This window comes from Monodelphis domestica, chromosome 2, assembly GCF_027887165.1.
Source record: "Monodelphis domestica isolate mMonDom1 chromosome 2, mMonDom1.pri, whole genome shotgun sequence".
Lineage (NCBI taxonomy): Eukaryota > Metazoa > Chordata > Mammalia > Didelphimorphia > Didelphidae > Monodelphis > Monodelphis domestica.
Window position 1 is genome coordinate 320,756,335 of NC_077228.1, and position 27,409 is coordinate 320,783,743.

At 33.0% G+C, this 27,409-nt stretch overlaps 1 protein-coding gene across 13 annotated transcripts in view; it reads left to right on the plus strand.

The window, feature by feature from the left end:
• Positions 1-27,409, plus strand: part of FAM135A (family with sequence similarity 135 member A) — a 115,946-nt gene that overhangs the window by 73,817 nt on the left and 14,720 nt on the right. For 6 of the 13 annotated variants that reach the window (XM_007484171.3, XM_056818447.1, XM_056818446.1 and 3 more), the window contains 8 exons: positions 4,209-4,282; positions 6,519-6,673; positions 6,864-9,195; positions 11,572-11,732; positions 16,491-16,582; positions 17,537-17,634; positions 21,020-21,171; positions 22,612-22,722. In XM_007484171.3, the coding sequence (XP_007484233.2) occupies positions 4,209-4,282; positions 6,519-6,673; positions 6,864-9,195; positions 11,572-11,732; positions 16,491-16,582; positions 17,537-17,634; positions 21,020-21,171; positions 22,612-22,722 (3,175 nt within the window). Of the gene's footprint in view, positions 1-4,208; positions 4,283-6,518; positions 6,674-6,863; positions 9,196-9,901; positions 10,146-11,571; positions 11,733-16,490; positions 16,583-17,536; positions 17,635-21,019; positions 21,172-22,611; positions 22,723-27,409 lie in introns of those variants that run through there. The other 7 variants (XM_056818449.1, XM_007484174.3, XM_007484175.3 and 4 more) reach the window with 4 other exon arrangements.

The window sequence follows — 27,409 nt, forward strand, 5'->3', positions numbered from 1 at the left end:
ACTTCTGTTGAAGTAATACATGCTTCAGCCTCCTTGTGCTTACTATACATCCCTCCATTGCTCTCTATCACATACACTTTCAGTTCTTTTGAGATTGTGGTATTCCAAAATTTACAGCCAGTATACCATCATCAAGAGAAATTTTTTCAATGAAAAAATGAGATTTCTTATAGGAAAACAACTTGGAAATTTGTGTTGGAAAACAGCCTGTTGAAAGAACTGTGTAATTTTCAAATGTAGTATGATCAGTTCTCTTGTTGCTATTAAATTTTGGGCACTAGTCCTCCCTCAGGACAAAAACTGGTTCATTTTTCTCTCTGAATAACCAACTCCTTAGCACAATGCTTAGCACAATGCTTAGCACATACTTAACCAATGCCTATAGGTTTATGAATCAGTATTATGATACTTAAAAATTCTTAATTCTACATAATCTGTTCTTAATCACTGAGTATTATTACATCTATGTTTTCTTAATCACCGAATATTATTACATCTACGTTTTCTTAGATATTTTTAATAATAGGCATAGGTTTTTTTTTAATTAGTTATTGGCCTACACAAATTATTTTGCATTTAACATTTTGGCCATGTGGTGTCATTGCTTTCCAGATTTTGCTTTCTAAAATAATTAAATCACATACCTCAAATGGACCTTATAAACAGTGGCCTACTTCCTAACAGTGTTTTCTGTGTTATAAAGTAAATAATTTTTTCCTCCCACCGTTTGTTCTAGGGAGTTAATGATACTGATTTAAAAGAATGAGCCTGATAAAACCCAAAATAAGAGAATAATAAACAGCTCCATTTTTAAAGGCAACTTTATTCTTTCAGTTATCTATGACAATATTATAATTGCCAAGCAGCTATTATTAAACTCCTACTATTTCACAAGTATTGTGCTAGATACTTGAAATAAAAGATAAACATTAAATAATCTCTACTCTCAAAAAGCTAATTGTCTTTCTTGAGTCAAAGTATGTGACAGCGTACAGTGGAAAAAAACACTGATCTTGGAGTTGAAATCTTGGGTTGAAATCTCACTTCTGATATAACATGTGTGACCTTTGACAAGTCACTTATTCTTCTTGAGACTTAGTTTCCTCAAATGCAAAATGAAGACATTGGACCAAGTGAGGCACTTTCTTACAGCTCTAAATTTGTGATCCTATATTTTGGGGTGTCTTTGGTATCCTCTTGGTGTTCCTTTTGTAAAACAGTAATTTCTAAAAATAGTTTAATTTCTGGTACTACTTAAATAGGTCATATTTAATGCCATTAAAATTTTTCAATAGGAAAGCATTATTGCACATAGGCAATTCTTTTCATTTTAAACCCATTTAATTTTAAATCAGGTTGTTATACATTGGATAGCCCTGCAAAGGAAACATTCTGTTGTTAGTCTGTTTTTGTGTATATTGTACTTAAAGAAATAAGAGTACAAGATTCTCAAGTCTTCAGAATTTATTGACATAAAAACTACAATTCCCTTTACCTTCTTTCCTTCACTTATCAAATCATAGCTTATTATACTTATTATATATTTCCCTTTATATACTTATTATATATATTTATACTTCCCCTATTTATGGTTTTGCTTTGATTAGTCCCACATGATATCTCACTTGATATCCTTTTAATGTAAGATGAAGAGCCTTTACAAATAAGCTGCATTTTACTGTTATGATTAAAGTTCTCTAATGAAAACATTTTGACATGAAGATGTGTATTCTTTGATACTTGAAATTCTTCAGTGTAAGAATTTCATTTTATCCCCTGCATTCTTTTTAAAACTTTTTTAATTAAAAAAATTATTTTCTTTTTCAACCTTCCCACCTTTTGCTTAGTCAAGAAAAATTCACATATCGATAATGTCCAAAAAATGTCTCTTGGTGTTTCCTTAAGCCAACATCTTTCTTTTTGGAAGTAGATAGCATGCTCATTGTTAGATGTCCGTAATTGTGGTTGATGACTGTGTCTGATTCCTAGTTTATTCTTGCTTCTTTTGAAGATAGCAGCTATAATTTCTATGGCATCTGCATGCTTTAAAAGCTATTTTTTCAGGGGCAGTTGGGTAGTTCAGTGGATTGAGATCTAGACTTAGAGACAGGAGGTTCTAAACCCCATTGCCTAGCCCTTACCACTTTTCTGCCTTGGAACCACTATATAGTATTGAATATGGGACATAAGGTAAGGATCTGAAAAAATAAATAAAAGCCATTTTGTCCTTCCAAAAATTTTTTGAGAATGGCTATCTATATTACATTAGTTAAAAACTGCATTTTTAGAGGAAACTAGGTGACTCAATGGATAGAGTGCTAAGCCTGGAGATGGGAGGTCCTGGGTTCAAACGTGAATTCAGATACTTCCTAGCTTTGTGACTTTGTGCAAGTCATTTAACCCTGAATTGCCAGCCTTTATAGCCCTTCTGCCTCATCCATACTTAATATCAATTCTAAGGTGAAGGGTAAGGATTTTTCTAAAAAACAAAAACACAAAATTTCATTTTTAGCAATCTCGTGGATTCTAAAATTGTAAGTTTCAACTCCAAAATTTTTAGGCTTGATCTTGACTCCTTTTTCCACAAGGCAGACCCCTTCTCATCCATTAGCCTCAGGCAGCGTTATCTCTGGGTGGTAGAAGGAAGACTCAACTCTATAGCCTTTCTGACTCAATTCCGCTCTTCTGAGTAGGATCCTTAGCCAAAGCTATCTTTCTTTAATATCATTAGGCAGAGTATGGTTTCAAAAGCAAGAGAAAAGATCCCTGTTATACCTACCACTTTATCTTTATAACAGAGATGACATTTTCACTCTGTAGGTAAAAGGTTGAAATATATAAAATATATATAAGTAGAATGCTCATCAAATTTGAAGATAACAAAAGATGACCAGGATAATTCCCTGGATGAATCTGTATTCAAGAAAATTTTGAAAGACTAAACTATTTGGGACATATCTAAGGCCAGTTGGGCAAGGTTAATTGTAAAGCTTTATCCTTAGGTTCAAAAAATCATCTTCTTAAGTATAATATGAGGGAGGCAGGGGGAAACAAAGGTAGTTCATCTGAAAATAATCAGGGATGGAGTTAGCCAGTTGTAAATTCCGTATGAGTTAGTAATGGAATATGACGACCAAGAAATCTAACATAATTTTAAAGTACACTAAGAGAAACAGTGTAGAATTATTATGGAGGTGATAGCCTTGAGATATATATATATCTCTCTACTGTGGTCAACCCAGACCTCGATATCACATTTTAGAAAGGGCATTGATAAGTTGTATAGCATTAGAAGACTCAGGTTGATGATGAATTTCCTATGAAAACAAGTTGAAGGAACTATTAGTGTTTATCTCAGAGAAGTTTTAAGGAAAGGACATGATATTTGGCTTCAAATATTTGAAGGATTGTCATATCTGTGAAACTTAATCTTTTGAGCTTTAGAAAGCAAAGCAAAGCAACATGTGGAACTTGCAAAGAGGTAAAATTTAGACTTGATATATAAGAAAGAATTTAGTGACATTTTGAGATAATTAAAAATATAATCAATTCATTCAGGAGGTAGTGTGTTCTCCCTCGATTAAGGAAGATTACCTCACAAAATGTTGCAGAAAAGATTATCAATAGAGTATAAGTTCAACTAAATGATATCTGAGACCTGCTCCAACCTTGAAAATTGGCAAAATAGATCTGGTCAGAGGTGTTAGTATAGAGTGAATATCAAAAGTATAAATGACTCTTCGACTCTTTCCTAGTTTTGTTTTTCATAAGGAAGAAAGATTAGATAGCCCTGGTACTGGGCATTCAGAGGAAATTAGGAAAGAAAGGGAAGATCAGGGATACTTTTCATGTACTTAACAGTATTGCTGTAATCCTTGTCTTCATTCACAGAACAATAAAAGCTATGCACATGGCTGAGGTAGTCTCTGTACTTTGTGGCAATATGCAAGTGTCCCTTACTTCTATGACTATAAATTTAAGCATAGCCTTCTTTCAGAACCCTTCACATATGTTTGTTTTCTTATTCTTATACTATTTCAGTTTGATCAGTGGATGTCCATTGATACTGCTTCTTGTCATTTGAAATTAGTATAAATATCATTTGCTATATTTTGATCATAAGCTGTTTTATAATAGGCTAATTATATTCTTAAGAGTTTCAACTGTCTCAACCTAAAATTGTTCTGTAATTCTTGGGGGGTTTTCAGGTACGCAGGTTTTCTGAAGCATTCTTCTGTTTTGAACATCCAAGGCAAGCAGCCCTTGCCTATCAAGAACTCCAGTAAGTAGAGTAGCAAAAAGCAGAAAATACTTGAGTGATATTAATTTTCTTTGCATGCAACTTCTGTCTTACTGAATCAGTGCCATTTATCTCTAAATATACAAGAAAGGGAATTTGTGAAGAATCAAATTCCAAAATAATTTCATCTCTCTAGTCATTATTCAAATGTATAGAAGTCTTCTATCAATGACCTGACCAACTATAACCTTCAGCTTCCCATTGAATTGATATTTTTATGGCCATGTGATCCTGCTAGAGTTAAAAAGGAACCTCTTATTTTCACATCTGGATCCTCTCATTTACATCTTTATCTCCTGCAAATATGTTTTCACTAGCCTCCATTATCAAACTTGCATCTAGCTTTAGTACCTAAAGAAAATTAGTTTCATTTCTTCTGTTGACTATGTAGTGGTACGGTATGGTAAAGCCTTATTGGGAACTTTGTGCAAGGCACCAGGCTAAGTGCTAGGGATCCAAATATAAAGCTAGCAGTAGAATTTTATGAGGTACATGTGAATTACCATAGTTCAGAAATTTCCAAGAAGTGATTGTGGAGGCCTCATTCCAGAAAAAAAACAAAGTGAAAACTCATCTATTGGAGCTCAAAATTCCAGAGACAGAATCCAAAGTTCCAGTGGAGGGAATTGAGGAATATAGTTGAACTTAAGGCTTCCAGTAAGTCAAATTGGAAGTTACTGGAATAACCATTTGGGAGAAAATAAAGGAAAAGACATGAGAGAAATTATGGAGGTAGAATTAACAAGACTTCCCAACTGACTAAATATATAGACTGAGGAAGAGTAAGGAGTTGAAGATGATTCCAAGGTTACAAACCCCAGAGACTGGAAGGCTAGTCAGAAATAAAACATGAAAAAATTTTGGAGGGGTAGGTTCAGAAGGAAAGATAATTTTATTTTGACTATCATGCATTTAAAAGGTTATGGAGCATTTCATACAAAATGGCAAATAGGCATTTGGTGATAATATATTTCAGAGATGGGAAACTCCCCAACCTGGACCACAAAACTCCCAAGAGCACTAGATCTAGATTAAAATGTAATAGGGAAAGTTTTTTAACAAAGTAAATAGAAATACAACATAATGTTAATTTGGGTTTTTTAAAATTTGATAAATCACCTACAAGAATTCATTGCTATTTGAGTTTGATACCACTACTATAGATCATTTTGTTTTCTCTTCAAAAACTTTTAAAAGACTAACTAAATGAAGTCAAAACATTTTAGTCTTGCATTCTGAGATCTCCAAAATTGGTCCAAATCTGCCCCTTCAGTTTCTACTCTCACTGTTTCCTTACATTAACCTCATACTCTGGGCAAATGTAATATAGGGATTTTTTTTTGCTTTTTCTCTTCCTTTTTTACTTCCTTTTTTTACTATCATTTCCCTCTGTTTAAGTAAATGCAATTGGGCATTGTTTTAACTTCTCGATACTAACATCAAGCAATATAAATATGCCATTATTTTTTATCATACTATTATGTGTATTTCACAGTATATTAGGTAGGTCTGGTTCCTTAAAATACTAACATTTGGAAAATTTGTATATTAAGACTAATAATGACAGCCTAGATTTACACAAAAAAAGTAATAAACTCAACATAATATATTAATAGCTAGCATTTACATAGTACTTTTAGATTTGAACAGTGCTTTACAAATATCTCATTTTATCTTCATAAGGAGGTAAGTATTATTATTAGTTTCCTCCCCTCTCTCCACATTTACAGATGATGAAACAGGCAGACAGCAGTTAAATGACTTGCCTCTGAGACCTTGTTTGAACATCAAGTGTTTCTGACACCTAGTACAACACTGTCCACCATACATGTCACCCAACTACCTAGTAAAGCAGAATATGATAAAGGAATTAAAAGAAATATATTTTATACTTGTTTATTGTTTCTAGCTTCTGCATCCTGGGATTGAGGTATTTATTTTGTACATGAGTTTTTTAGTAAGCAAGCATAACCTTACCAGCTCTTAAGTTTCCTCTTTTTTGTTTAATACACATACACATAAGTGAATAACATTTTACCTTAACTAAGAGAAAAATGGGATCCTCACTCAAGCCCTAACTCCCCACTTTCCAAGGTGTTGTGCCTTTAGGTCTGGCTACTTTCATCGGTTAGTTCTTGGGTTCATGGAAAGTCTAGGAGCTAGAATTGAATTTGGGGGGTTTATATTAGAGTACTGACTAATGGTTTATATTTTTCAGTGCTCAGAGTCATCTACAGATGTGCACAGCTATAAAAAACACTTCCTTCTGCAGCTCTCTTCCACCCCTTCCTATTGAATGTAGTGAACTTGATGGAGATCTCAATTCATTACCTATAATCTTTGAAGATAGGTATTTAGATTCTGTTATTGAAGGTAAGTATAATCAAATTAAAATATGTGTGCAAGCCAGGAATACTTGTTAAAAAATTTATTCATTTTAAAGCATTTTTCCCTTTGGTTGTATTTATTTTGAGGATATTTGAAAGTTATATGCAGAAAAAAAATTCTTAATCATTTGAGTTCTCTTGTTTTAAACCTGAATCTTTTTTTCTTTGGATAAAAGACTTAGATGCACCCTGGATGGGAATTCAGAATCTTCAGAGATCAGAGTCCAATAGAATGGATAAATATGAGACTGAAGAAAGCCCTGTAACTGGTCTTTCTAGCCCAGAGTTGAAAATCAGACCTGCTGGTGCCTCCAGTATATTGTATACAGAAGGTGAAAAGCATCTCATAAAGTATCTAAAAGGAAAAAATGAAGATAAATCCAAGGTTAAGGTTACTAAACTGATGAGAACTGTGAGAACTGAAAACACCAAAAAAGTAATAAGACAAAACTCTAAGGACTCTGTGGTTTTGGTAGGCTACAAATGTTTGAAAAGTACAGCATCAGAGGACCTCTTTAAATGCTCTGAAGGCAAGCCTTCATATAGTCAAAAGGAAGGTCCGGATCCCACAATCGGGGGATTTAATTATGAGACAAAGACCTACACCAGACAGACAAGTCATAAAGAAGTTGGCTTTTTGCCAGCTAACACAGAGAGAACTGAACAAAAGTCTACAAAAATTGAAAATATACAACCAAACCAGTTTTCCCCTTTGAACTCTGGCAGCCTAAATCTTTGTGCAAATTTGTCCATTGCAGGTAAACTTGATATCTCCCAAGACGATAATGAAATTACACAAGTGGATCACAATCTGTCATCTGGAGGGCTATCAGACATTTGCCATGATCATCAAACAACTGAATCAACAGGAGTTAGGACAATTGAAGTAAAACCAAGTAGTAAAGATCATTTCAGAGGAGAGAAAGTAACTGTCACAGTAGGGCTACGGACAGAATTTCAGCAAGATGAAATATTTTTTGATAATTCTCAGCTACCTAACTTTCAGTCTGTAGAAGCTAGTAATAAACTTAAATCTATAGAAGAAGGATTAGTTTCTGAAAAAGAAATTGTACAAGAAACTAAGTGCCGATGTGGTGGAGATTCTTTAAGTAAATTAAAAGGTAACCCATCTAGTCTTTCTGCAAAAGAATATCATGTTGCAGTAAGTACAGATACAATTAAGTTACCAGATGTTAATGTCACATATGCCTCCTCTAGATTTTCAGATTCAGGTGTTGAAAGTGAACCAAGTTCTTTTGCAACACATCCAAACCCTGACATAATATTTGAAACCCTACAAGAAAAAGGTGCTAATAATGAAAGAATATGTCCTCAGCTTTTGCTCAAACCAGATTCTAACGTGAAATTTTCATTAGAAAGCCATTGTACAGAGAGTACAAGTGCTTTAAGTGAAATACAATCATCCTTGACATCCATAAATTCTTTACCTTCGGATGATGATGAACTGTCACCTGATGAAAATTCCAAGAGAACTATTGTACCTGAGTGCCATCTAAGTGATAGTAAAACTGTATTAAATTTAGGAATGATCAATTTGCCAAAATATGATGACAAAAAGTCAAGTATTATTTTGCAGCAGCAAAAGCAGAGTGTTGTATTTTCAGAACTTTCAGACGGTGAGCCTATAGCTATAAATTCCTTACATTCAGATAATAAAGATCCAGTGCAAGTGGTTACTTCTCTTGACAATACCTCTAGTAGCCACAGCTCACAAGCAAACATTAATGTGGTGGGTAAGGACTCTCAAATTTCTAATGAACCTTTTAGCTCTACAGAGGAAGTGACTGCACTAAATTCAGGACTTACCTATTTGGGAGCCACTTATCTTGTTTCAGGTTCAATTTCTAGTAATGAAGAGTTTAGTGAAGATAGACCTTATGAAGAAAAATTAGGCCTCAAACAAATGGTTTCAGATTTATCAATAGTTAAAAAAGGAACTCACACAGGCACAAATGACCTTTCATCAGCCAGCAGTACTGATATTGTAAAACAAGGGCTTGTGGAGAATTATTTTGGTTCTCAAAGTAGCACAGATACTTCTGATACATGTGCTATTGACCACAGCAATCCAGTTAGTCCTCAGAAGGATATTTCTGAAAAAGATATGATTAATCCTCAACAAGAGGAAGAGGAGGAAGAGCAGGATCAAGAAATGGTTCAAAATGGGTATTATGAGGAAGCAGATGATTCTGTTTTGGATGGAGCAATAAGTGCTCACTTTGATAACAGTCATGGCCTAGCAGAAGAGAAATTTCTCCAAGCCGAAAGAATAAACAGTGAATATCTGAGGGATGGTATAAATATGCCTACTGTGTGTACTCCTGGTTGTCTGTCTTTCCCATCTGCACCAAGAGAGTCTCCTTGTAGTATTAAGTGTTCTTCTAAAAGCAAATTTGATGCAATCACCAAACAACCACGCAGCACTTCATACAGCACTACTTCATCGATTTCCTGGTATGAAAATTCACCCAAACCTCAAATACAAGCGTAAGTAATAGACCAATAGTTATATTTCTTTAAATTAATAAAATACCTTTATGGAGCTACCTAGATGTGGACTTTTCAAGGAATGAGATTAGAGGTCATAGAGAGTCATTGTGCATTTAATAAGTGCTTGCCAAATTAAATTTAATAAGTGTGTGGACTATTGACAGGCCTCATGCCTTAGCTAGCTACTTCCAATTAGACTTATGAAGGAATCTCATTTCTACCTTAGAATATTAACAAAAGGTTTCTCATAATTATATATTACTTCCAGAAGTGGCCAGCAAACCAAAAATACAATTTTTAAAATTTTGTATTTTTAGAGAACAAGAATAAATTTGCAGTGCACATGAAAGTGGTATAGTTGAAATCCTGGGAAATAGAAATTGTGTTAGCAAATGCACTGGAAATACTGCAAATTGTTCTGAAGGAATAAAGATCTATTTTGTACCCTAATACTCTAGTTTGTGTCATACAAAAGTAATTTAAAAGCCTTTCCTCATATAGCCACCTGAAAAAGGGAGAGGTGACTATTGTGTTTGTCTTAGAGACAGCTGTTGCTCCCACTTATTGATTGCTCTCTTGATATAGGCAAGCCATTCTACCTAAGAATAAATGTTCCAGGAATAATTTTATGGTTGATACGCTGGGTTGTAATTATATTTTCATTATACAAAACTAGCAGCCTTTTCTACCCACTCTGCCCTAGAAAGAAACCAAATACTCTGAACAAACCTCAGGATTAAAGAAATTGTCCATCATTGTAGCAGCAAGGAAATGACCAGGAAGTTCCAAGGCTACAAAATATATAGAATCCCATAAGTTTATGATTGTATGAATACTAGTTCTCTAAGTTATAAAGTTGATGGAGAAGAGCTGAGAAGGATCAGAGAGACAAGTAGAACATCCAACCCAACACATAAGGATAATATTTGAAAGATCAGGACAATCAGGTCAGCACTGTCTTCCAAGATGAGCTAATTTTTTTTTTATACTTAGCTTTTATTTCACCAAAACAAACACCTTGGAGAGTAATAATGATAACTAACATTTTCATTGCACTTCTAATGTTTGCAAAGCTCTTTGCAAATCTTATCTCATTTTATCTCAACAGCCCTGAGAGGTAAGTGCTATTGTTAATACCTTTTTACAGATGAGGAAAGTGAAGCAGACAAGAGTCAAGTGACTTATCCAGAGTCACACAACCTAGCTTCTGAAGTAGGATTAGAACTTCTATATTCCAAGTCCTGTTTTCTATCCATTGAGTCTGCTAGCTACCTCAAAAATAAAGATAATATTGTCCCACAAATAAATAATTGTACATTTTGTTGTTTTGATCATCAGGAATGGATTAAGTTTTCCTTACATTCACCACCAAAATTGCTCTCATTGAGATTATTGGACCCCTACCTCCCTTTGTGCTGATATTGCATAATAGAGTTATATGGGTTTGTCGAATTGAACAAATGACCAGAAGCCAGTGTACAGTTCCATTGTGACTAAGAAATGAAGAACACTTTGTTCTGTGAGCATTTTATGGCAGTAAATGCAAGTTTGTGAAAAATTGTCACATTTCTTCACTACTTAAATTATTAAGGAGGCATTAGTGCAACAGAGAGCTCTATAATCATGCCTTCTCCCAACTTCTGAGTTCCAAAAATCATTTCTGTTCCATTGAAAATAGCCTTAGCCTTCCATAAGATCCATCATTCTCCTACATCATTCAGCAGTCTTCTACAAAATTTGGGCTCTCATTTTATATACTCAGGACAGGTGGACAAGCAATAAGTAATGCTGCTTTGTCATTCAAAGTTGTGGTTTCTAATCTGTTGATCAAGAATAAATATTAAATATATGATATGGTTTAGTGTTTACAACCCCTAAAAGATTAGTTTATTACATCTTCAACTGGGTATCACTCCCAAATGCTCATATTGCAACACAATTCTCACTTCATAAGCTTTGTTCCTATCATTCATTATTATATAGACAATAGATACAGCCTGAGCTATTAAATGTAGCTACAAGATTTGAAGAGCAGATATGTATAACAAATAACATTTCAAGATTATCATACTACAATTGTTTCTCCAAAGCTTTTTTCTAAAATTTTAATTAGATATTTAGAAGACTCTCACTCCTAATATTATCCTTAAATGTTTTCCCATTTGAAAGAGTTCCTTGTATTTGATTGAATTAGAATCTTCCCCAAAAAAGGAAATATTATGAGCAAAAATATTCAGATGTGATAATGTTATATTATCAAACTATTTTTCAAAAAGTCTTTTAGATTTACTTTGTAATTCCATAAACCCAGTATGTTTTCTTCCTGTTACTAAAAATATTATTATTAGCATTAATTTATATGTTTTGCTTCAGTTTCCTTCAGGCAAAGGAAGAATTAAAACAACTTAACCTACCTGGATTTATGTACAGTGATGTTCTCCATCTGGCTTCCTCAATACCTTATTTCAGCATAGAAGAGGATGATGGTTCAGAAGATGGAATACATCTCATTGTTTGTGTCCATGGCTTAGATGGTGTGTGCAACCATAATATTTGATACATAAGTAATGTATCAAATACAGTTGTCTCAATAATAATGATAGTTTTCTTAAATTATTTGCTCACTTATCTGGAGAAAAGAATTCGCAAAATTATTTAAACAAATAGAATACTGGTGCCTTTATATCATGTATTCAATCTAATAGAAGCATGTTTGCCATTTTCTATAAATAGTAATACCACAGTGATTGAGCATCTTTGGAAAGGGACTTCTAAAAGACAATCTGTTGTGTTTTCAGGCAGTTTGCAGGGTACATAGAGTACTAGACCTGAAGCTAGGAAAAAAACCTGAGTTCAAGCCTGCTTTAGCAATTACTTGGTGAATGACCCTGGGCTGGTCATGTAAGCTTAAGTTTTCCTGATCTTAAAATGGAGATAATAATAATGATAGGATGAACCTCACAGGGTTGTTAAATCAAATGTGATAATATGTAAAGTGCTTTGTAAATTTTAAGTTTTATTTATTTACGCGCGCGCGCACACACACACACACAATCTTTCATTATTCACTCTGGTTATCAAAACTTTATTTTAGTTATTTGGGTTTAGCACCTTCCTTAGTTCTTAATAGAGGACTTATTTGTCTATTTTTGATGACTCTCAATCAACATTATTAACATATAATCTTTGTACTGAGTGAACTACATTAGAAAATTGATCTCCACTTCCATTTTTTGAAGTTTTTTCCCGTCTTCACCATCTATCAGCTTTTATTTGTAATTGCATTCACTAATCTTCCTCTAACAACCCAACCATATTCAAATGTACCTTTTCTAATTTGTTATAATAGAGGAAACTAGATAATCAGAATGATTAAAAATGATAGGTCAGGAGCAGGTGGGTGGCTCAATGTATGGAGACCCAGTTCTAGAGATGAGAGGTCCTAGGTTCAAATCTGGCCTCAGACACTTCCTAGCTGTGTGATCCTGGGCAAGTTACTTAACCTCCATTACCTAGCCCTTACTGTTCTTCTGCCTTGGAACCAATATTGATTCTAAGGTGGAAAGTAAGGTTTTTTTAAAAAGCTAGGTTGATTAATTATGTTGACCAACATTGGTTGTAGAGTATAAAGAATAAAATAGAATTCAGTGGAGAGCAGGGGAACTAAGTACAAATATCATATATGTCAGACATGATCACTATATCCACTGATTTCATTTCACTTTTTTTTTTATTTTAAAGTGAGATTCAATGGTAAGAAAGAGGGACCTATATTTTTAAATGTGACTTTAAAAGACATCAGCAAAACAAAAGATATCAATAAAATTTACATTAAAAAAAAAGAATTTTAAGAAGCCATCCAGGCTTTAAATAAAAGCATTAACGACTAGCACTTTGTGATAGATTTAGAGATCTTTTAAAATAATACCTTTCTTATTGTTGCTACTTAGTAATTGCTGAAACAAATTGAATTTTCAGTGTCTGTACATTAGAGATTGCTAAAAATCTGATTTCAAGCTAAGTCAAATGTTACTATATTACAAAGTAGTTTTTTTAAACATTTGACTAATTCAAAGACCTGTTAATTAAAGGTGTTTGACTCAGTTTCTATGATAAATACATGCTTTTTCTTCAACTGATAATTTGTAGTCAAATACTTGAACTAAGCTAAAGACATTCTCTTTAAAGAGACTAAGGCAATGGTTCTCAACCTTTCTAATGCCGTGACCCCACAATACAGTTCCTCATGTTGCAGTCACCCCAAACCAAAAAATTATTTGGGTGGCTACTTCAAAACTGTAATTTTGCTAGTTATGATTTGGAATGTAAATACCTGATATGCATTATGTATTCTCATTGCTACAATTGAAAAGTTGAGAACCACTGGACTAAGGCATCAGTAGGACCTAAAAATACTAATAAAGGAGACTTGTGGTGTATCCTTTAACAAAGTGAAATTTTTTTAGTATGAACAATTCCCTAATTGATCTCTTTTATGGGTTCACTTCATTATGTTTCTTAAAATGGGAAACACTTTTATATTTTAAATTGCATACTATGTGGCTGATCTCTCAAGAAATAATGAACATTCAATCTAGACCTAGTTATTTTATATCCCTCTACTATAAATCTCCCCCTACTCCCTCCCAAAAAAGTCAATGACACAATTTGGTATTAAAAACCTTTTAACTACTGGAACTGAAATGAATTTTGTCACTAAAATTTTTATTTACCTCCTATATATTTTAAGTCATTCTATTTTCAGGAATCTGTTTTCTGCAGATACTTTCCTGAGGATTTTTTAAAACTGGAAAAAATAGATATTCATAATTTTTATAGATTGAAGTTATGGATACTATTTCAATTCTTTTTTTATTAATTTGTTGGCTATATTAAAATTCCCAGGTATCTCACTCCCTTCCTCTCCTCCCTGCACCATAGGAAGAAGCATGCAACAACAACAACAAAATGTATATATAAATTATGTGTTTTGTGTTTCTACTTATCAGTTCTTTCTCTGGAGGTAGACATTCATTAGTTATTTCTCAAATATTAATTCTGTAGCTGTATATAATGATCTCTTGTTGCATTCTTTGTTATTTCTTATAGACCTTTCCAACTTTATTTAAAAATTAACCTCATAATTTCTTATGGTGCAATAGTATTCCATCATAATCATCTACCACAAAACTATTTCAGCCATTCCCCAATTGATGGACATTTCCAGAATTCCCACTTCTTTTTTTGCCATTTCAAAGAGAGCTGCTATAAATATTTTGAAACATGTAGATTTCCCCACCCACCCACCCAATTTCCTTGGGAAACAGACTCAGCAGTGGTAACGCTAGATCTAAAGGTATACACAGTAATTCTGGGCATAATTCCAAATTGCTCTCCAAAGCGGTTGAATCAGTTAACAGTTTGACCAACAGTGTTACTTCAAAATCCCTTCCTGTATTTGTCATTTTGCCTTTTTTTCATTTTAGCTTATCTGGTAGATGTGAGATGATATCTCAGAATTTTTTTGATTTGCATTTCTCTAATAATGATTGAGAACATTTTTCATATCCCTATATAAGGCTTTGATTTCTTCATCAAAAAACTATCTGTTCTTATCTTTTGACCATTTATCAATTACGGAATGACTCTTATTCTTATAAGTTTGACAAAATTCTCCATGTAGTTTAGATATGAGACTTCTAACTAAAACTGTTTTTAAAAATTTTCCCCCAATTTCCTGCTTTCCTTCTACTGTTGACTAAATTAATTTTATTTTTATTTTTTCTGCTCTTATCTGAACTGTAACAGTCAGTTGGAAAAATAGTCAAAGGTTTGGTCCTTAAGATTTCTTGGATCAGCAGTTCATGCAGATAAGGCTAGAAATTTAAGAAATTTCATAGTGTTTCTAATGGCTACAAAACCAAAAGGTTTAATTAAATAATCTTTAGTGTTGACTCTAGGTGAAACAGTTCTTATACTGTGTAGTACATATTTTTAAATTTTTTTAATTTACTTAATTAATTAAATTAGGGTATTTTTCCATGGTTACATGATTCATGTTTTTTTCCACCCCTATTTCCTTCACCCTTCTGGATCCAACAAGCAATTTCACTGGGTTTTACACATATCATTGTTCAAAACCTATTTCCATATTATTGTTTGCAACAGAGTGATCATTTAAAGTCAACATCCCCAATTATATGCCCATCGAACCATGTGATTAAACATATGCTTTTCTTCTGGGTTTCTACTCTCACAGTTCTTTCTTTAAGTGTGGATAACATTCTTCTCATAAGTTCCTCTGGATTGTCCTAGATCGTTGCATTGCTGCTAGTAGAGAAGTCTATTACATTTGAATGATCAGTCTCTGTGTACAATGTTCTCCTGGTTCTGCTCCTTTTGTTCTGCATCAGTTCCTGGGGGGTTTTCTAGTTCACATAATTCCTTTAGCACAATAGTATTCCATCACCATCAGCTACCATGATTTGTTCAACCATTCCCCAATAGATGGTTACCCCCTCATTTTCCATTTTTTTGCCACTACAAAGAGCACAGCTATAAATATTTTTGTGTAGTATGTATTTTGACAGATGAGTGTTTTTAACTAATATATCCTAGAATCTTTAGGTCTTTATTTTTCATTTCTTTTGGAAAGAATAATTATAGCTTACATTATATAACACTTTAAGGTTGATAAAGTGCTTTACATGTACTTCTTATTTTTTCCTCACAACAACTCAGTGATGTAGGTACAATTATTATCCTCATTTTACATATAGAGAAACTGAGGCTGTAAGGTTAAAGGACTTGCTCGATATCACATGTCTAGTGTCTGAGACAGAATTCATATTCAGATCTTCCTGACTCAAAGTGTCATCACTTTGTCACCCAATTTGTCACCCAATCATCACTACTTCATTTCAAGAGTGGCATAGCTAAGACTAGCTCCAGTGTGTATTATGAAGAGTAACCGTTGATAGCTACAAAGCATAATTTTGATGTATTATGTGCCAGCCCTAACAAAAACAGCCAGAAGAGCTAAAGAAATATACTATTAAATTGAGAATGTTGCCATTATATTATAGCTCAAATCTACTAGCTTGTTTACTATTGATAGGCATTGTCTAGACTCTTGCCGTCGATTTTGAAGCATTAAAAGTTAAGGAAATTTCAAAAAACTGCTCACTAACATCAATACAGGCCATAAAATTGCACACAAATTAGAAAAATACAGGGATACTGTAATTTTATACTTGTACTGTTTCTTTAAATATGAATTTTTCTGTTTCTAGGTAACAGTGCAGACCTTAGGTTAGTTAAAACATATATTGAACTTGGACTGCCTGGAGGACGAATAGATTTTCTTATGTCTGAGAGAAATCAGGTATGATGTGGCTATTTCATAGGAAGCCATATTAAAAGTGTTTCTTTTATAATCTCATTTCTAGATATTTGAAAACTTTTTCCTAAATTTCATAAAATAATATGAAGCAAATTTTCTTTTAATTTGCTAGTTCATTAATCCCTTTACATATCAAAAAAATCTCTTAAGTAGATTCTGCTTAATTTTTCTGAATTTAGGTGTTTAGATGGAACCTATTAGTTAGTTAAACTTGCAACTATAACTTCTTATGCTAAACATTTTTCAATTTACTTCAAGTGGGAAACTTAAGTGGAAATTTTCTACACTTGGACTTCATCCCCCAGAAGTCCTTCAGTATTTCCCAGAATTCCTCCAGAATTTCCCAGAATTCCTCTCCTCTCTTCATGTTGCGGGGTCACATTTGTATAACTTTCAAGGACTCCTCCCTCTTTCCCTCTGCTTGATCGAGACCATGGCTTAAGTTAGTTAGGTCCCTTTTGACTCCAGTTATTATTACTAAACTTTAAAAATATAAAACTTGGTTATTATATATTAATTTTAATCTTTATACTTCCCCACAAAAAAATTTTTTGCTTTTTTCTCCCTGGAAATGGAATTAGTATGTTTAAAAGATACCAAACAACAACCACAACAACAAAATACAGATTTCAAATCCTGGCTTTGCTGCTTATTATCTTTGTGATGTTAGAGAAGTCTTCACTTTTTTGGTCTTCAGTTTCTTCAGTTATAAAATGAAAGGTTGAACAGGATAATCTCTGAAGGCACTTTCAGCCCTCAGTCTTTTAATTGCATGGTATGTTTTGACCAAAAGTCAATCTTTTTACTAATTAGACCATAATATAAATTCATTAGTGGACTATAGAGAGATTTTAACACGTATTTTAAAATGAACTAGAAGTTGCTGTACATTTAAAGTTGCAATATAACTAATTTGTGCATTTTGCTTTTCTTTAGAATGATACCTTTGCAGATTTCGATAGCATGACTGATCGCCTTCTTGATGAGATAATACAGTATATTCAGATTTATAGTTTAACAATTTCAAAAATCAGGTAACTAATATTGTGCCTACTTGTTTAATATTGTACAAATTACATAAAAATGAACTGATTTCATGGTATATTTGTGCTTAACTATAACATAAAAGAAACTCTTTAGAAACAGAAACAAAACTGTTTGAGAGTAGATAAAATGCCATAAAAGCAGTTCAGTAACAAGTACATACAAATAAAAGAAACCAGGGCGGGAAAGAGAAAGATTAGAGCATCCAGTTTCCATGACTACCACTTGCCACAGTGGGCTTAAAATTCTTCAGTGTGTTAGCAAAAAGATAAATCTTCCTGCCTCAGAAAAGACATGAATAAAGGACAAGCTAATTGTTTCTGCCCCAGCTAATTTAATTCAGTTCAGCTCAGTAAGCTCACTCACTGTGTGCAAGACATTGTGCTAGAGATACAAAGATCAAAACTCAAAACTCTATCCTAAGGAGCTTATGTTATACCTTAGTGCTGGGGATTGGGAGGGAGTGTGCAGGATGGCAGATATATATATATATATATATATATATATATATATATATATATATATATATATATACACACACACACAATAAATATTATATGATTATATACTTCCTATATGGCAGGCACCAGGTTCTGTGCACTGTGGTATAAAGTTTTGTTTTTTAAATAGCCCCTGCCAACCCTAAAGATCTCACGAAAGGGGAGATAACTACCCCAAATGGAAAGACATTAGCTGCTGAGGAAGCTGGGAAAGGCCTTCTCCAAATGGTGATATAAATACATACAAAAGTATTTGTGCGAGTGCACTAATAAGTGGAATGACTGAGGAAAGACCTTATTCATTTAGGACTTCAGCTGAGACCTGAAGAGATATAAGAATTTTAAGACATATAGAAGAGAGAGAGAAAATACTAGACTTAAGGCGATGGGGGAGAGTATATGAAGGAACAAATGTGGAATACCATGTATCAAGGAATAATGAATAAACCAGTTTGGCTAGAATATAGAATGCACTAGAGAGAATGATGTGAAATAAGATTGAAAAGACAGGTCAGAGCCAGTTCTAAAGGCTTTAAATATTGGAGGTATTTGTTTTGTACTGGAGGTAATAAGGAGCCACTGAAAATTCTTAATTATAAAAGTGGAGGAGTGAAATGAACAGGCCAGTGTGTTAAGAACTTCAGTTTGGTAGCTCAATGAAACATGGATTCAAGAGAATTGTGAGAAGAGGGACCAAGTAGAAAAATATTGCAGTGTCTGAAGCAAGAGCTAATTTAAGGGTGAACTAAGATGGTGCCCCTGTGAATGGAGATAAAGAGACAGATACAGGACATGCTGTCAATGTAGGAAAAGCAAGACTTGACAATTGATAGGACAGGATGAGTAAGGGTATCCCTTCAAGAAGAGCCGGCTCTGCTTTATGTATCCTGGTATTTTTTATCAGCACTTAAATGCTATTAACATGGAATAAAGAGCAAGGAAGACTGCAGAACATGTTTCTTCTGAGTAATTCTCCTGAGGAAAACCTTTGCTACTTTATTTTACTTGAAGCCTCATAAATTCACAAAAAAAGATATTAATTGAATACAAAAAGATACTTTCTAAGTAAAATATGACTGGTACTTTAGTTTCATTAATATCCATAATATCCATCTACTCTCAAGTCATGTTAGGGATTCAACAGTCAATTTTATTTGCTCTTACTCGAACCTGGTTCTCAGAGTCATAGCTATCCCTTTTTCCTGAAGCATTGGCATATTTTTAGAGAGGATTGTATCTGGAACCTGCTTCCTGGCTCTGCTGCCTTTATGCTACTCCAGAAGTACATAGCTTCTGTTGAAGGACTATGAATTCCAGGGCTTTAAGCAAGTAAAGAAACTCTTGTCCACAAAAAATTAGGAACTATGTGGCTTAGGTTGAGTGCTAACTATGTTATAGCTTCTTAAATTCTTTATGTTCTGCTAGTTAATCTGTTAACAAGAGTTCAAAGAAAAGCAAAATTTCTATGGCAATAACTTCTAGTAAAGAGAGCTTCTGACATGGGACATTGTCACTGTAACATCTTTCAAATGCTAAGTAATGCTTTCAATAGAAAATGCATCATCAGGAGCATGTGACAGACTTCCCTGCATAAATATTTTATGCATCCATACTTTTGTCCTCAAGAAAGTTAGATTCTCTAAAAAAGGGGGTTTCTTTTTTTAATCATACTTCTCATATACTACTTCAAAATTAATGCTTATGTGTTCATATTAGTTTTCTTGTTCTACCCCTTTGTGCTCCCCAAAATTATATATAGTAAACCAATAAAATTATTTGAGAAAAGCAACATTTTTATAATCACTTGGTATTTGGCAATATTCATATGTAACCCTTTTTGTTACGTTGCACTGCCTTTTCTAAATATTAAAATAATGTACCGTAAAAAAAATAAATGTATTCAGGTAGGATGACAGAATTATCATTCTTTTTTATAGTACAAAAGTTCTAATTCCACCGTAAAATATTTTATAATTTATTTAAAATAAAAAATTCTTCATTTTAGGAGGTAACCATGACCAATTTAATAAACTTATATTAACAAGTTCTCATTGATTCCCTTCTACTTGCCTCGAGGGAGGTCTCCAAATTATATTTTTTCTTCAATAGAAAGTAAATGCCCCAATTAAGAGCTCTCCTGAATTTTATCAAATTTTACTAAGTAGGTATTATATATATAATATATTTTTTAATGTGAATCACTAAACTATTATTTAAAACATACTGAAACAAAATGCTATAACTTCTATTATTGTAGACACTATTTATTTTACTTGTGTTTTATAAACCATATTGGTAGTTTAACAACTCCACAGTCTTTACATATTTTAATTATTGGTAAAGAATAGAAAGAAAGCATTTTCATATTACACATTCAAATACCAGTAACTCTTTACTATACTGGCTATTATGTAGGTAAAATTCTGATCTAATAATTCCTCAGTAATCTTAGCTCCATTTTGTTTTGGTTTTTTCATCTGTTGGGAAAAATTATTCAGTTTAGTTTTCTTTTTAAAACATTTTCTCAGCAATTACAGCATTTGGTTAAAAATAGCATCTCTTCACAGAGCCTCCTTAGAACACATATAGCAAAATAATTTAAATTTTGAATTGTTCAGAAAGTGATGTTGAAGTCTACATCAATTCCAAGTAGCATTACTTGCTGGTATTAGTAAATAGCAAGAACTCTGTAGCATCAGGCAAGTCTTTTAATCCTTAAAGGTCTCAGTCTCTATATCTGTGAAATAACAGAATTGGACTAAAATTAGAAATCTTTTCATTCTTACTTTCATTTGTCTTTTCTTTATATTTTAGTATATTGTTTTATTTTTTAACTAATACATTTGAAGACAATATAATTTTTTTTTTCTTAAAGCTTTATTGGACATTCCTTGGGCAACTTAATAATACGTTCAGTGCTTACGAGACCTAGATTTAAATATTACCTCAACAAACTTCATACCTTTCTTTCTCTGTCTGGACCACACCTTGGTACCCTCTACAATAGCAGTGCTCTTGTGAATACAGGTAAAAATGTTGTCATTCTGAATTTTTTAAAAGTTTTGATTAAAGAGATAAATAGAATTAGATCTTTTTAATGTTCATATGTTGATAAATGAGAATTTATTATTCTCATATGTAACCTGAACAAGACAAACTAGCTTGTTTTCTGTTTTACTGCTTTGTACCCCACAAAATTATATGTAATAAACCAGTAAAATTATTTGAGAAAAATGATATTTTTACATTCATTTAGTAACTGGCAAAAATTCATATTTAACTCTTTTTATTATATTATACTGCCTCTCCTAACTATTTTCTTTAAAATAGTGTATTATAGAAAAAATAAATGCATTTAGCTAAGATCACACAATTCTATTTTTCTTTTTCATGGTATAAAAGTTCTACCATAAAATATTTTGTCATTCAAATGTTAAGATAAGAGATTCTTCATTTTTTGAAGGTAAGACTAGTATGAAAATTGTAATCCAGGATTCTTTTAAAATAGTTTCTAGGTAAAATTAGGATGAGAGAATCTTTAGAGAGAAAAGATTTTTCTTTCATATTCTGTTTCTTAGATTTAATCTTTATGGATAAAATTGTTTCGCTTTCTTGTCTTTCATATGCAAATCATGCCATTTTCTTTCACTCACTTAAAAAAATTGGTGGCAATCAACATATTTACAGAACTAACTCAAGGTTTTTCTAGTGAAGAAGAATAGTAAAAGTAAAATCTACTTAATCTAAAATATAATTCATGGGAGGACTCAATATTTTGAGTTTCTTCAATCCTTTTCCCAATAATTCTTAATGGATATAAAGTTAGTTGTTTTGAGTTTTATCTCTTTTTCTTAAAATTTACGAGCAGAGAACTTAAAAACTCTGATGACTAATGTAATAAACACTGGCAAAAGAATAAAGGGCAGTAAATTTCTACAATCTGAAAACCAGCAAGTAAGTAATTGAAGATCTATTAAAAGAAAGATGTTATACAGATATGGAGAAGTAATGATATCTAAAAATTAGCATAAATGTAGGGTACAAAATATCTAAAAGCTATCTGGTAATCTGAAAATTGACTACTTGCTCATCTGAAATAAATGTTTTGACTCTAATCATCTGTAGACTGAAATCATTATCCACACTTTCATTTTCCAGTGTGTTTAAGATCTGTTTTTCTTTATTTCTCTCTCTGGCTAATAAGCAGGTAGTTCCTGAACAACAACTTCTCAGTACTTTTTTCTTCCTGCCACATTATTTATCTAGCTAGCATAATGAACTGGTCTTCCATCAGCCTGTTAGCCTAATTAATCCAATTTTTTTGATGGGCTTATTTTTTAGTGGCTATTTAAAGGTAAGAATGTTAAATTTTCCTATGTGTTAATGGAAAGATGAGCAATTTTTAGGATTTTTTTTAAACTGTAGTATGTTTAGACTTATACTAATGTGTTATTCATAACTCTCCAGGTCTCTGGTTTATGCAAAAGTGGAAAAAGTCAGGTTCTTTATTACAGCTGACATGTCGAGACCATTCAGACCCCAGGCAGACTTTCTTGTACAAGCTCAGTAAGAAAACAGGCAAGTATAAAGTAATTTTCCGAAATCTATGCTCATGTACATTTCTTACAAATATACTTACAAGAGAGGTTGTTTATGGGTGAGTTATAGTTATAATGTGGACTGATGGCCTTAAAAAGAATCACATCAGATTAGTATAATTTCTTTAGCAGTGAATGCTTTACCTTTGAATAGTGCTTTATAGCTCATAAAACACTATACTCTGCATAATCTCATGTAATTCTCATATCTGCAAAATGAATGTGTTATATTGGGTAATTTCTAAAGTTAATTTTAGGTAAAACAACCCTTTGAGTATATAAGGTGGTCAGGGACACTGGTGGTATCCCCATAAGAAATGGAGCTTCAGAGAGGTTAAGTGACTTATCTCTGGTCTCTTGAATCCTGGTCCAGTGCACTTTATACTACATTTCATTGACTACAGATTTTTTTTTTTAAGTTTCTGTCATGATCCTTTTAGAGGGGATACATAACTGCTCTAAAGCAGTGTTAAAAGTTGCTGCTTTTTCATCATTAGTCTTGAATTTGAATCTACTTTATTTCATCATTTTTGTGGAATCAATTTAAATGTCAGCATGATAAACTCCAGAGAACTGATTAATTTTTTAAATAAAGTTGTATTTTCAAGCGTCATATCACCCAAGCCAGAAACTGCAATTATTCTTTTCAATTGTGTTTCTGCAATTACGCAGACTCTCTTAATCCTCTGCTACCATCCTTCATCTGCTTACCACTTTACTCATCTTACTCTGAAGGATTAGATGATATTCAGGTCAGAAACTTGTCATACTTTGATTCATTCCAAAGTCCAGCTTTATACCTCCTCTAGTATCTCACTCTAAAGTTTCAAAGAGTTTCAGAGAAGGGAAAATAGACATACCAATTTATAGCCACTTCAATTTTGATGTTAGATATGAGAATTTATTTAGGAAATGATCAATTTGAATTAGGGTTTTTTTTCCCCTTTTATCAATGATTTAAAAGGTTTGTTGAATACCATGTGTACATATACAGTAGTGAAACTAAAACATACTAAAATGTATGACTACAGATGAGGATCCTTTCAAGTTACCTATTAGGAAGCCTTGTAATTGTTTAAGTAGTGTAACTGAGCCTCATGTTTTTGACATTCTTTTTGTAATTACCTTCAGAGACAGTTTGCCAGCTCCACATATCATATATTTTATACTCACAAGACACTCTCCTTTGGTCTGATACCTTTTTCTGTCTCCTTCCCTCTTCCCTTTTATCCCTGCTTTGCCCCCTCCCTCCCTCCACTTGAGCAACAGCCCAAGAACCCCCAGGGAGGGGCTGTGCTGGTGCTGGCTGGGACCCAAGAGACCCCCAGGGAGAGAGGCTCTGCAGGGCAGGGAGAGAGACTGGGGGCCAAGGAGAGCCTTACGTGGCATGCATCAGGAAGCAGATTGATATAAGTGAATTTGTGTGCTACCTGCCTGCTGTAAGTACTGTAAGTTGATAGCATGGGTGTAATTTATGGCTGAGCACTAGAAGTTGAATCACCATAAATCAAAGATCGCCTATACCAAAACAGTGTTTTAATTATAAAAATTGACTCTTAAATTGATAGGGACTGGTGATATTTGTGATACGGTAGTTTTCATTTAATAAACCTATTTGAAACCAGATCATCAAAGCAGTACTACTGTTGACCATGGAAAAGCTGTATTATATTGAACCAAATATTGAGAAACAGTAGTAGAGGCAGTTAGTTATCATCAGCTTTTATCAAATATTTTTAGTGTCAGATAGCTATAAACACCCCAAAATATTCAAGAAATAAAGTGATGATTATAAGATGCTTTTTATTGCAGTTAGTAATGGGAACTTTTCATACCACAGTTCTGTCAGTTTGAGATTTGGAAGCAAGTTGCAGAGGAGCTTGTTCCTCTGGATCATGCTACTTTCCTTGTTTCATGTCAAGATACAAATAGAGTCTGCTTCTTGAATTATATTGCAAATACCAGGGATTTTTTTAAGGCTTAAGCAACTAGAAATCCCAAAGAAATACCATGTTTGTTTACTTTTACTACCATCGCTGCTGCTGCTTCTGCTACTGCTGCTACTAATAATAATAATAACAAATATAGCAATTTCATGTTTACAAATTTCTTTATAAATATTATCTGATTTTATACTCAGATAACCCTGGGAGATAGGTACTATTTTATAGATGAAAAAACTGAGGCAGCAAAGGTTAAATGGCTTGCCCAGGGTCACACATATAGTAAATCCATTTAAGACTGGATTTGAATGAATGTATTCCTGGCTCCAGATCAAGCACATTAATTCCTGCACCTCTTAACTACCTCAATTATATTTAGCCATATACTGGTATAGCATTTCCATAGACTATTTACACACAATGTGCTTATATGGTATATATCATACACACATTACACTACATAAAACTTTTTAAAATAAATATTTATTGATGTTTTGTTTTTAACCTTAAATTTTCCTTTGCATCTCTTCCCTTTGCCTATACAACAAAAGATTTTTTTTTCAAAAAGAAGAAAAAAGAAATCAAAACTAGTCAGTATATAGAAAAATATATAGTCAGTGTTCCACACTAGTGAATCTTAAACAGTGGGAGAAGTGTCTTCCCATGTATCTCCCTTGGTATTTTGCAATATTCATTTTCATTTGTTTTGTGACTATTATTCTTTTCCTTTGTATTGTTTTAGTCATTGTGTATAGTTTTCTTGGCTCTCTTTACTTCTTTGCTTCAGTTCACATAAATCTTTCCATGGTTCTCTATATTCATCATATTTTCATTTCTAACAGTAGTTGTTATATTCCATTACATTCATATACTGTTTTTTAGTCTTTTACCTAATCAGTGGACAACTACTTTGTTGCCATATGTTTGCCACTATAAAAAAGAGCTGCTACAAACATCAATAATATAAAATTTTTTTTAATCAGCCACCTCTTTGAGGGATATGGCTACTACTCTTTGGACTAAAGGGTATGGATATCTGTTCTATTTCATTTACATAATTTCAAAGTGCTTTCCAGAATGGTGATTGTACTGATTTACTAGTGGTAAATGTACTAATGTTCCAACAGTGAATTAGTACACCAGTCCTTCTCCAAATTTTCCAATAGTGACTAGTATTATTATGTCTGCAAGAATTTATTAAGTAACTACTGTGTTCTAGGCTCTTAAAAGTCATTCATTTAATTTGTATCCAACTCTTTGTGTTTCAATTTGGGGTTTTCTTAGCAAAGATGGAGTGGTTTGACATTTCCTTCTCCAGCTCATATTATAGATGAGGAACTGAGGTCACTTGCCCTGGGTTACACAGCTAGTAAGTATCTAGGGAAAGATTTAAACTTAGGAAGATGCTGCATAACTGCCCTAAAGTACTTAATAGCAAAACGTTAAATTCAGTTCATTTTATTGGCCATAAATTATACAGTACTACAGTATTTTAGATCAGTGGAAAAGAAAAATATTTCAAAATAAGTATGCATGTAGTCTTTTTCTTCTTTGACTTTTATTTTTATCCTCTATCGTCCATTTTTTAAATTCATAGATTCCTATTGTGATGCATGTTAATTTTGCTTTATTGTCCATTATTCTCCTAAAAGCCATAAAGTCTGGAATTCCCTACATTTGAGTCTTTAGAGCAACCAGTCTCATATCTCTGGTACAGGCTGGAATACCCCTCTAGAAAAAGCAAAATTTCCCTATCATTTTTCCTCCTAAATAAAGATTTCTATTTGAGCTTCTGAGATGAATTACAAATTAACAGATTGAGTACATTAAAAATATAGACTAAATTAATCATACTCTAAGGAAGGGCTCTATGAAAAGAGAGCAAACCTTTTATTCAGTATTATCTACAAAATCGTTTTTTGTTGTTGTTTTTGTTTTCCCCATACCTTGTATTTTCCATTTACTTTCATATCTATTTTGGCCAAAAAAGTTTCAGTAAATTTAGTGTTACTTTTGAATGAATTTGTATTTCATTTATGTAATAACATCTACATTCATTTTTTGATCCAGACCTACACTTTCATTGGTGTAGGGAACTTCATGTATAGAAGCTCCTAACAGTGGACATCAAGTGAAGGGTATTATACCCAGCTAAAGATGCCTGAGTCTTCCTTGGGCAATTATACAGCCAGATGTCCCCACCAAGTAGCAGATGAGGTCACAGAACTTGTAAAATTCAAGAGACCTAGACAGAACAGAAGTCCAATAATGAGGGAGGATGCCAATCAGTCCTGGTTCCAACAATGTTTAGTATAGGAGGAAAGGGATATATCATATAAAAACAAGCAGAGGGAATGATGAAGAAAAAATTACTGGGAAAGAAGCCAATATAATAAATAAGTACTATGGATGGAAGAAAATCTTATTGAAGATTGCTTAGGAAGAAGAAAGTAAATGCTATGTGATGCCCCCTCCCCAAATTAAAATGAAGCAATTAGGAAAACTTCCAGAAAAATTCTGAAGAGCAATAACAGAATTAAAAGAAGAAATAAAGAAATTTTAGACAATTGATAAACTCTTAGCAGATTTCCAAAAAAGAAGAATGGCAGAATTGAAATCCAGAAATGCAGATATTTGAAGAAATTAAAACAAGAAAACTAGAAAAACACATGAGATCCTTATAAGCCAAGGATATTGGGTTTGAAGATCAAGTGCAAAAAGATA